The sequence below is a fragment of the Curcuma longa genome, chromosome 19 (genome assembly GCF_044706935.1).
Source record: "Curcuma longa cultivar G26 ecotype Majalengka, Jawa Barat chromosome 19, ITB_CL_G26_1.1, whole genome shotgun sequence".
NCBI lineage: Eukaryota > Viridiplantae > Streptophyta > Magnoliopsida > Zingiberales > Zingiberaceae > Curcuma > Curcuma longa.
This window is the reverse complement of record NC_133879.1, coordinates 2,406,996-2,419,257: the sequence shown is the minus strand read 5'-3', so window position 1 is coordinate 2,419,257 and position 12,262 is coordinate 2,406,996. Positions and strand designations below refer to the sequence as shown.

At 34.7% G+C, this 12,262-nt stretch overlaps 1 protein-coding gene across 1 annotated transcript in view; it reads left to right on the top strand.

The window, feature by feature from the left end:
* LOC141812531 (uncharacterized) overlaps positions 1 to 12,262 on the top strand; it is a 42,962-nt gene that overhangs the window by 10,312 nt on the left and 20,388 nt on the right. The window contains exons 2-5 of the mRNA XM_074700521.1: positions 1,129 to 2,266; positions 4,421 to 4,633; positions 4,702 to 4,904; positions 5,911 to 5,985. Coding sequence (XP_074556622.1) covers positions 1,129 to 2,266; positions 4,421 to 4,633; positions 4,702 to 4,904; positions 5,911 to 5,985 — 1,629 coding nt within the window. The remainder of the gene's footprint in view (positions 1 to 1,128; positions 2,267 to 4,420; positions 4,634 to 4,701; positions 4,905 to 5,910; positions 5,986 to 12,262) is intronic.

Genomic DNA, 12,262 nt, shown 5'->3' with positions numbered 1-12,262 from the left:
GGAGAAGATAATGGTTAATCACATTTTTTCATTTTTCTGTAAATATATTACAGTTACATGATATGATGCCATCTCCCTAATAACTTCTCTCCATAACCGACCTCCGGTGCGCACTACATTAATATAGTTCTTCAATGGTTTCACTCATGGATCTTAACATAACCCACAACATACAAACCACACTCTGATGTGATATCTTCCATGCACAATGTGCAAACAATTTATTGCCTGGATAGTTATTTCTTCGTTGGAAGCTGCTGTTTTTGCAATTTTTTCTTCTTCTGGCATTGATACTTCTGCCTCAGCTGCTCTACATCCTTGTCCCTTTATAGAGTCCAAATGCAGATATGATCCATATGGTTGGACCTGAAATAATTAGGACTCCTATTGGTTTGCTTGGATAGGGGATAATTTAATGAAGGCACATGGTTGTTGACAAAAAATTAACAAAAACAAAAAAATACTATTGAATATTGACATGCCAATTTTTTTTGCAAGAATGTGTTTAAACATATTCCCTTGAATCATATACAGATTCACGTGGTTCTAAGATCTTAGCCTTGTAGTTCATTTGACCCGTCAAAGTTTGTTCTTCCATAAATTTGGGAAATAAACAATGAGAGGGGAAGTGGTTGATTGGAATAAGTAAACAGATAGCCAACGACAATATAGCAATGAGATCATTTGCCTGTATTTTTTCTAATGCCAAAAGTTGATATTAAATGATGAACTCTGTTTCCTCATAGCAAAACATGTTAATTTTGCCTTTATAACTTGGGTAAATCCCCCATGTGCTCTCCAAACTTGCTTCTGAACAAGGTACTCTTAGCTATTTGTATGGCTCCTAATATCCTAGGTGCTTAAATTAAAATCCTCAGGAGTCATGCCTAAATTTTAAGCAATCTGTTGTGCTTCTTTTAGGCAATCTGCTATGCTTGTTCAGTTGACTGTGCTAACATTATTTTTTCTGACTGATTTTTTTTTTTTTTTTCGGTCGTATTTTTTTTTGACAAAAAGTTTTATCTATGATAACATGTTGTTTCTTGTAACCATGCCTTTTGGATCTTACCATGACCGTACTTGAGGGCTCTGCTCATTGTTCTACTTTCTTATGTTTGTTTTATGCAGGTATGGATGCATGCTGATCAGAATCGAACTGGTTTCCTTGGCCGAACAGAATTTTATAATGCCCTGAAACTTGTGACTGTGGCACAAAGTGGTCGTCAATTAACACCGGAAATTGTAAAGTCAGCACTATATGGACCAGCTGCAGCTAAAATTCCTGCTCCAAAGATAAGTCCAGTTTCTTCATCTGGACCACAGATAAATTCTGCAGCTGCACCTCCATCTGCGGTCAGAGCCAATGCTTTGTACCCACCTTCTAATCAGTTTACCAGCATAACACCAAATGCACCTCAAAATTCTGGCTTCAGGCCAACACAGGCTCCACCAAATGCAGTTGTGAATCAACAGTTCTTTCCCACAGCAAATAGCAATTTCACTAGGCCACCTCTAGCATCTGCTGCTGCTACTTCACCTCAACTGCAGGCAGGCAATCTAGGATTAATAGGAGGTAGTGCTGCAAGTCCACGTTTGCCAAACTCAAGCTTGTCAACTGATTGGATTCCTGTTAAATCAAGTGAAACTTCGGTTGGAGTGACTTCTCAGACTCCTATTAGGGGAAATATTTCATCTCAAACTCCGGATGGGTTTGGCTTAGCCTTTTCAGGTACAACAGGAGTGCATTCTAATGCACAAGCACAACCGATGCAAACACCTTCAATTGCGACAAAACCTAATGATCTGAACTTACCATCATCTATACCCACTCAGTTGAAGTCATCTGTTGCATCTGGAAAAGATTTATCTTCTAATTCATTTTTTGGAGGGGATCTTTTTTCTGCAACTTCACAGGCAAAATCACATGCTGAGGTGAATCTATCTAGCATTGTCCCAGTGGCTTCTGGTCCTCAAAGTTCTAGTAGGCCTGGTCAACTTGATCCTACTCAAATTGTTCGGTCAGTTCTTCCTGCTGGAAGTCAGCTGCAACAAAGTCAAATAAGTGTAAAGCAAAATCAATCTGATAACCTGAAAACCAGTCCATCATTGCCTACTAATTCTGCTTCAAATCAGGCATGGCCAAAGATAAGTCAAGCTGATATTAAGAAGTACACAAATGTATTTGTCAATGTAGACAAGGATAGAGATGGAAAAATTACAGGTGAACAGGCACGAAACCTTTTCTTGAGTTGGAAACTCCCTAGAGGTAATTATCAGATCACTTCTTAAGATTGTACTACAAGTATTCTAGTGGAATGAGCTAATGAAATAATCAACAAGTTATCAAAGTTCTTGAGATGAAGAACATATTTGTTGTTAGAAAATATACTCAATTTTTTAATCACACTTTTGTAATGATAAGAGTGAAGATTTCAGATGGATTAGTCGAAACATTTCCTATAAAGATAGAGTTACATCAAAGATCATCTCTAAGTCTCTATCTTTTTATACTAATCATGGATGAACTCATTAAGATACAGTACCATAGTGAATGCTATTTGCAGATGATATTGTATTGATAGATGAGACACGTGAAAGAGTACTACACTTGAATCTTGATGGGAAACACTAGAAGTGATAGGTTTTAGTAAGGATAGAATATATGGAATTTAAGTTTAGTAATATTAGACGTACTGAGACAATTGTTAAGATAGGAGATAATCAGTTATGTATAACTGAGAGCTTTAAATATTTAAAATCATTTTTGCAAAAGGTGAGAAATGTCTTATATAGGGGTGGTTGAAATGGAGAAGAATGTTAGGTGTGCTTTGTGATCGTAAAGTACCTTTAAAATTTAAAAGAAAGTTTTACAAAATGACGGTTAGACCTGTTATGTTATATGGAGTTGAATGTTAGACTATGACTCGAGCATATGAGCAAAATATGAGAGTTGTAGAGATGAGGATGTTAAGGTAGATGTACGAACATATAAGGATGAATATGATAAGAAATGAAAATATTAGAGAGAAAGTTGGGGTTGCGCTTATTGAAGAAAAATTACGGGAGACACATTTAAGATGATATGAACATGTACGATGATAAATAAATACTCCAGTTAGGTGATGTGAAACTATGACAAATATGCACATCAAACAAGGAAGAAAAAAACAAAAAAGACTTGGCTAGTAACAATAAAACAAGATAACATTTATTTAGATATAAGTGATGATATAGTAGGAGATAGAGTCCAATGACGTAAAAGGATCCATATAGCCGTTCTCATGTAGTGGGATAAAATTTGATTGTTGTTGTTATTGTTATTGCTGTTTTGTTTTAATTTCCATGATTTATGTTTATTGACTTGATTACTCTATGATAACATCCAACTTGAGCTTCATAGTTTTAATTGCATCCTGTGCTTTCATATGTATGCCTTAACTTTTCTTGTACTATTTAGAGCATGGTTTAAAATATCGTACTGTGTTTGGCGAAATGGTTGAAATATATCATTTAGGTAAATCATCAAAACTCGATACCACTGGACGCTAAGATTCACAATCTTAATTCGTGCCGTAATTTCGATCTTTGATTGGAAAGATCTAGTTTTAGTATCGTGCCAATGCTTTGATGCACTATGTTGGTGACAAATGAGAGGTTAAAGGAGGAAAGAGATGAAGCAATGGAAGGAGCCATTGTGTGTGTTGAGTGATATCGAGTTTCAATAATTTACCGAAATGATATGTTTCGACCATTTCGTCTTGCATGGTACAAGATTTACAATCATGCTTGATATAGGCAATGTCTCCCTCCTATGCTTCATTTCCTTCCTTTAACTCCAATCCATTATCAACATTATGCATTGAAACATCAACACGATACCGAATTAGTATCGTTCCAGTCAAAGATCAAAACTTCGGCAGAGATCAAAATTTTGAACTTTGATTTACAAAAATTTGAATCTCACCTAAATGGGCCTTCTTAGACTTTGCTATAACAATCAGTATTCTTTATATTTTCTTGGAGATCCTTGATTTAACATGATGGGAGGGAAGGATGGCTTGTGGTTCGTTGCTTTGGAATATCAAGCAAACAGCACCTTTTTATCTGCATGTGAATTTCATTGGAGGAGGGACTGCATCTGGAGTTTGTTTTTTTGTTGTTGTATTGTCTGACTCATGCCTTACTGTGGATGATTGTACCATTTCTTAATAATGAATGATATGCTGAAAGTCTGGTACCTGTATTCAGTTATATTACTTTCTGCATATAATGTTAGTATACTAATTTATAATTCTCTTATTTATTAGTTTTTTGCGTTATGCTCTAGAATTGTACTAAAAGTTAATATGTAGACTTAAATCAAATTGCATTTTCTCCTCTTGGCTTATTGGTTATGTTTTCTATTCTTTTTGGGTGTCAGAGGTCTTAAAGCAGGTGTGGGATTTATCTGACCAAGATAATGATAGCATGCTTTCTTTGAGAGAGTTTTGTATTTCTCTTTATCTGATGGAAAGATATCGGGAAGGGCATCCTCTTCCGCCTGTGCTTCCAAATTCTGTTATGTATGATGAAACACTGTTGCGTGTGGCTGGTATGCCTTCATCTGCTTATGGTGTTCCAACGTGGCAACCAGGTGCTGATTTATGTTACCCTTGTCTCTTTATGCCCTGGCATCTTGTGCTAAATGCTATTATGCATTAGGATTATCACAGCAAGGACACCCTGGCCATCGTCCTCCAATACCAACTGTAGTAAGGCCTTCAATGCCAAATTCTATCCCTTCACAGGCTTTCAATGCAGGACACTTCATGCCGAAAAACTTAGGAACACCAGGGCCAAATCTTGGGAAAGATGGACACACTACATTGAGCTCGAATAATGAAGCAGCAAATGTGGACAATAAAGTAATTTCTGATCTGAAAGCATTTCCTTTTTTATGCTAACTAGCAACGGAAGTAACTTTCTTAAAGGCTACATGAGTTAGTATACACACCATAATTGGTAATATCTGTGTTTGAAAGTCTTTTTTAATTTGACTATATCTTGTCCTAGTATGACTTTTGTATTGTTTAAAAAATAAAAAAAACAATCATTTTCATTATTCTTGAAAATCTTTTCTTGGTAAGACAATCTTGTAGAAAAAGAAATTGTTTTTCCTTTTCTAAATGGTACGAAGAATCGGTGAGGCCATCTCATTATAAGATTATTTCTCAACTCATACAACATAGAACCATTGGTATGTGGATATATTGTTTCGAGGTAGCAGGCTTCTAGTCAGTACTGATGGTGGATATTTCTGGTAGGTCCATTCGAAAGCCGTTGACTATATATAATCTTCTATAATGGTGGTATACACTAGTTTGGTATGGGCCAAGCTGCATATCTCAGCACCATACCAAAATGGTGTACAAGTCAAGCTTAGGTTTAACAGACAATGTGTTTGTGGCTAACTTGCTGCTTGATTTTGTCTGTTAAGCTTTTCATTCGATGAAGTGATTTTTATCAGTGAAATAAATTCTCTCATGTTACATACTAAAACCATAATATTCAAGCATTTAATAATCTTCAAGCAAATGGAGGTTGTGGTTCATTTATCATTAATCAATATGTTTATGGAGCGAATGAATGGCAATGCACAATTGGTTGGAGAAGGTAAGACTATTTTTAACTGTATTTATGGTTACTTGGATTTGTCAGAGATAAATCAGAAACAGACAAGCATCAAACTCTCCTTTTATGTTAGACATTAAACTTCTTTTCCATTTGGGATTTCACTTTTTCAACTAAAATCTTGCTTATAATCTTTTTAGTATGTATGTCAATAGCTATCTTATAACAGTCACATAGATTTTACAGAAATGCAAGTTCTCTTTAGGCGTCAAATGTTTTTCTTATTTATCTTTGTTTCAGGTTCAACAATCAGAAAAGCAAATCCTTGATTCAAAAGAGAAGCTGGAGTTCTATCGTACCAAGATGCAGGAACTTGTGAGTCTTTTTCCACAAATAGTTGGATAAAATCACTAACAAATTATTTAAGAAACCATTTACTGTGATATCTGATTAGAATAATGTTGACAACCTATTTGTGAATAGAATAGGACTTGATCATAAACATACAGATCATAGAGGTGTAAATATAAAATGACAGTAATGGTAATACATATATACATGGTAGAGGGGACTACCTAATGTGAGAATCCTAATACTTTCCCTTACTTTCCCTAAATTTATCATGGTATCAGGGCTTCCTTTATCTGTATTTTCTCCTCAATTTGTCTTTATGTTCTGTGACCTTGTCACCTTCATAGAGACCATATTATCAGATTACTTTCTGCATTGTTTATTTCCAGATCTCTCTCAACAAAGCTTCTGTTTGTGCCAGATTGATTGCTGCTTTCTGTTTGTTTGTCTTGTGATTTCAGTATCATGATTCCATCTGTCACTGTACCTCAGATCATCTGGGTGGAATCCTGCAGACTCTTGTGTTCTCAGCTATATCTGGGGGAAGCTGCTTCTTCCCAGTTCTTCTGCTGAAGAGTATGCAGATACAAATAAAAGATTAGATCTCTTCTGAGACTCACTGTCTTAAAAGATCATTCAAAATTTAGATAATGCACTTTGACTGCCCATGAGTTTGAGGATGAAAAGCAGTGCTAGAATGGAGCTCAGTATCCATACCTTCTGGAAACTCTGATAGAACCTTGAAGTAGAGCATGGGTCTGGATTAGAAATGATATTCAGGGGAATGCCATGGAGTCTACTGATCTCTTTGAAATACAACTCCACTAGACAGTCTAAAGGATCCATCCTACGAGGTGATCTCTTTGAAATACAACTCCACTAGACTGTCTAAAGGATCCATCCTACGAGTAGGCATGAAATGAGCTAATTTGGTCAATTGATCAATGATCATCCAAATCGAATCATGTTCCTTTTTAGCCTTCAGTAACAAAGTCCATAGGAACATGCTCTCACTTATATTCTGGCACTACAATCTTCGAAACCAACCTAGTCTGTTTCAAGTGTTCTGTCTTAATTTGTTCGCAAATTAGACATTGGGCTGCAAGGTTTGTAATGTCTCTTTTCATACTTTTCTACCAGTATTATTGCTTTAAATCTCGATACATCTGTGTGCCACCAAGATGAATTGGAAATTTCTGTGCTTCTTGAAGGACGTCTTCCTCTTCAGGAATGCACAAGTTGCTTTGAAATCGAAGATATCCATCCATATAACAAGAAAACCGTAGTTTCGAACTTGAATGTAGCTCACTATCTACTAATCTTTGATTTCCCTTAGTATACTCGACTAGTGGGGATTGTGTAATCAAGAATACCAATATTTCTCATTATGTTTTCCCCACTTCAACCAAATTTATGTTTGCAAAACTAACTCAGTATTACCTTGTGGCATGCCAATACTGCCCTTGCTTAGTGCATCTATCACTATATTAACTTTCTCAGTGTGATAGTTAATAGTACATATATTGCCTTTAGGAACGCTATCCATAACCTTTGTTTGGCGTTATTCTTTCTGTATGATGAAATACTTCAAGCTTTTATAGTTGGTGAATATCTTAAAAGTAACTCCATTAGCAAGGTTTAAAATCTTGAGTTGTGCCAAAATTTTGGTTGTTTACTTGAACGATAGTGTTTTGATATAATGTCGACATTCTGACGTATGGCGCCGATGAAAAATTAAAGGTGGAAGGAGATGAAGAAAAAGTAGAAGATAAGAAAACTATATTCTTAAGTTCAAACTTTATTTTCCATTTGAAATGGTAACATTATCTTGTATGGAGATAAACTATAAAAAAATAATAATATTATTTCAATTCATTTAGAGTTACCTTTTAGTATTTCAAGGGGTGCCAAGTTTTGAAATGAAATGATACTTATTGACATGATTGACACAACGGCATAAGCGACATTGCTTATGCCGAGTAGTATTGAGTTTTAATAATTTATAGGAACAATATGTGTCGACTGGTTTGCTCGGTACAATACTAAATTTTAAACCATGCTGCGTAGAGATTGTGTCTCCAAATTGTAAGGGCAAAAATAATAGCTGCTAACTCCGAATCATGAATAGGACAATTCTTCTTGTGATTAGTGGGAAGCATAAGCTACCATTTAATCATGTTGCATTAGTGTTGCACCTAATCCTTTAATAGATGCATTTGCATAAAGAATGAATCCATCCTCTCTATAAAGGATAACTAACACTAGAGCACTCACTAATCTCTATTTGAACTCCTAAAAGCTTGCTTCACAAGCCTCATTCCAAGTAAACTTAATCCTCGTTGGAAAATCCTTTGAGAAATCTTCGATAATAACTAGTGAGCCCATGATGACCGTGAATCTCATGCAATGAATTTGGCTATTCCCATGTTATAATTGCTTTAATCTTTTGTGGGATTATTGAAATGCCTCTATTAGAAACTACATGACTCTTACATAATTAAGCCAAAAGACATTACTATACTTTGCGTATAACCATTCCTTTCCTAATGTCTTCAAAATCACTATGGGGTGCTGCATATGCTCCTCTCACTAGGAATATACTAAAATGTTATAAATAAAGGCGATCACAAAATTATTCTAAAATTATTCGATTCTTCGAATCCATAAAGGTTGCAAGACCATTGGTGAGTCCAAAAGACATTACCAAAAATTCATGTCCATAATAAGTTTTAAAAACCATCTTCTAAACATTTGTATTGCTAACCCTCGGTGATACTGCATTTCTAACTCTCAGTTGGTGATAGCATGATCTTAGGTCGATCTTTGAGTACACACAAGTACTCCTAAGTTGATTAAACAAGACAACTTGTAGTCACAACATTTAGTTGTCTATAGTTAATGCAGAGTCTCAAAGATTCATCATTCTTCTTAATAAAAAGAATTGCAGCACCCCATAGAGGAATACTAGGGCAGATGAAACCCTTATTTAGCATCTCTTGAAGCTAGGGGCTTTTGATATTGGAACTGTGTTAGGGAGTAACTCAATGACAAACTCTACTTGTAACAACAACTTAGGTAGTTCTTCTGGAAACACATGGATAGCAAAATTGAAAGATATACTCAGCTATCCACATTAAGACTTACTAAGGACAAGATATCCTTACATCCCTAAGCTAACAATTGTCGAGCTCAGAGTGTCGAGATAATTGATACCCCATGGTGTCTAATCTAACAAACTCCCATAGTGGCTAATTTGAGGGTTTGGAAGTCACCACTTGGGCTTGACTATCAAATGTAGCTTGATTCTTTGACACCGAAATTCAATAGACAACCCTTAACCTCCCAGTTTAACATCAACACCACAATAGAGTGATTGAGTCATCAACGTTAATTTACAAGATCAGGGAGTTGGACACCTTCTAATCTTGTATACGAACTCGAGAAAAAAAGAAATGTGAGTTACCACTATCTATTTATATATCAATAAGAATACTCTAAACTGAATTAATACATTGAATAACTTAGCTTTTGACTCGTGCCTCCTCACGATTCATGGCGCACACATGTCACAACTCAGAACCTATCCCTCTTGGTTGAATGCAACTCAACTATGGTTCTAGAGAATCTGATATGGTTGTTGCAAGGACAGATAGGTCAGAGGTAGTGGATATCCTCGGATAGATGTGGAAAATACCGTCAGGGTGGAGGTGTTGGGGTGGAGGTGATAGATATTGCTTGGATGAAGTGGTGGGTAATGCGTCAAATGATCTTGATGCCTTATTTGGGACTGTAAATAGTGGACACTTCAAACACTTTCACTTTATAGCTTCGTGCACTACACCTAAAACACCTTAATATGATTTCATGCACTCTGTGCTCTTAGAGTGTAGTCTTTGCTCATATGTCTTGGCAGCTTGCAGTAGAAATATATATCTTGATCTAATAGACATTTAGTCACTTTCACTTTATGACTTCATGCACTATATCTAAAACACCTTAATTTGGTCGATGAGTTGCAGGGTCACATATATGGTTCCACCGAGATGGGGCAGGCGTGAAGATATCTTGGCCACCTTTTGTGACCATGAGGACTTCCTAGTCTTACCCTTTGTAGTCTAGTATGACTTTAGGTAAAGTCACCTTGACTACTAGATTGATTAACGACTTCAACTATTAGGTTTGTCGACCAACTTTCTTCTCTTGGGTGACTTGCCACTAAGTCATATCAATAAAAATAGCTTGCTTAAGTGCCTCATGCGAGGTACTAATACGTAATTTAGACATTATATGTTGCAAGTCTGTTCTGTATTTTTGAGAATGAGAAATGTAGAAATGCTACAGGAAAATATTGTTTCTCAAATAAATAACTATCAAGAGATAATCTGATCTCCAAAGAAATTCTTCTGCAGGTGGCTAACTTCACCTTGTCTATATCTAAATAAGACATATACTTGAAGGTGCACTCAATGTCTTCTAACCATGTACGTGCTTCCCAAGGGTCAACACCTCCGTGGAAGAATGTAAAATGTAGGCGACACATCTAGTTGTGATTAGGTTGAGCTCCCAGTAGTGTCTCCAAGATGAAGATAGCTACATCATCCAAGCCTTGGTCAACTCCTTGAGTAGCAGATGCATGACTGCTTGAAAGGCTATGACCATGACCACAAGGAGCTCCACCTTGTGGTATCACCTTACTAAATTGATTAAAGTTTTTAATAATAAATCATACTTGGATTTTTTTTAAATAATAAGTACGAGGACCCCTAACCTAAATTGTATAACTTAGAGATACACCTCGACTCGACTTGCGTGTAAATTCTTATCTTAGAAAATCATAAAAGCAAAAGAAAAAAGAAAACCAAAACACAAAAAATAAGAAACCTACACATAAATTGCAAATTGGACTTTGATACCAACTAAAATTGTAACGCCCTGTATGTATAAAAGGAAACCAAGAGCCATGCAAATTGTTAGTAACTCAAGATAAATAAGAAATTAACAAATTATATGCATATTCATTTTTTTCTACGAAATATAATGATACATTTAGATTCACAACTATTATCATAATCTTTTATCACAAATTAAGATAAATATTTATTTTCATTTTCTTTTAAGTCTCCACTAATAAATTTGTCACTAATAATATATCTCGAATAAAATCATTATTAATAAATCCATTAAAAAGTGAATCACTAGTGTCAGTATCCTCAAAGTATCATAATAGTATCCTCAAAGTGTAATAACGTCATCAAATATACGGGCTAAAGCCCTCACCTTAATATATAACAATATAGTGCCATCGTGTAAATAGATAATAACAACAGGTGACCATTCGCTACCACAACCTTATGTGGGCGATTAAGTATCTTGTATAAGGCTAAGTTTAGAGTTTTCTCTTTTTAAATTTATTATTGTTCTTCTTTAAATCTTTACACCGTAATTATTTTAGTTTGGGCTCACATCTTATTAGTTAATTTAAACAACTAACCTAAATCAACTTTGTATTTTAAGTTCTGCTATTAGCATGTGGTCTGTATGAGGTTTACAATATAAAATACAAGTATCAATCTAAGTCAACAAGTAGCATGAAAGGTAAAACAATCTAATGACATGTATCAATTGAAGAGCAAATCAAGGTATCTATTTTAATTTTTAAAACAACCTTTCCTATGTTAATTTGTATATGAACACCCACATGTGTATATCATAAAAAGCATATCATTTATTTACCCTTAGTTTAATTTATTTTAAAATCCATTTCACTATTTTAAATATCTTTTTAATTTTTTTCTAAATAGTTATATAAGCATAATATATAATTTATTTTATATTTATTCATGCATAAAGAAATATATATATGAGTCAAGATTTACCCACCTCTATGCTCCACTTGAATGTTTGCTCCACTTGAATGTTTATTTGCAAATACAATATAAAAATAACTTAGAAAACTCAAAATAAATATCTAATATGATAATAACATAAAACCTAGAAATTGACTAAACTTTAAATTCAAAGTTGATGGATCCATTTTTGAACTTGTTACCTTGACATAATCCTAATTTCTAAACAAGACACCTATTACTCTCAAACAATAATTTACTTTCCTATCTTGAACTAGATATGCTAACCTAAACAAAAATATAATAAAATATTTACCATTTCCCTCGATTGGCGAAATATGTAGATATTTCATCAATACGAAAAGCTCAAGCTAATTGAACCTGAATACATATTGTGATTCGTCCGAAATAAGCAATTATTTCTCCATTATCAATCATATAATTTTTCATCAATT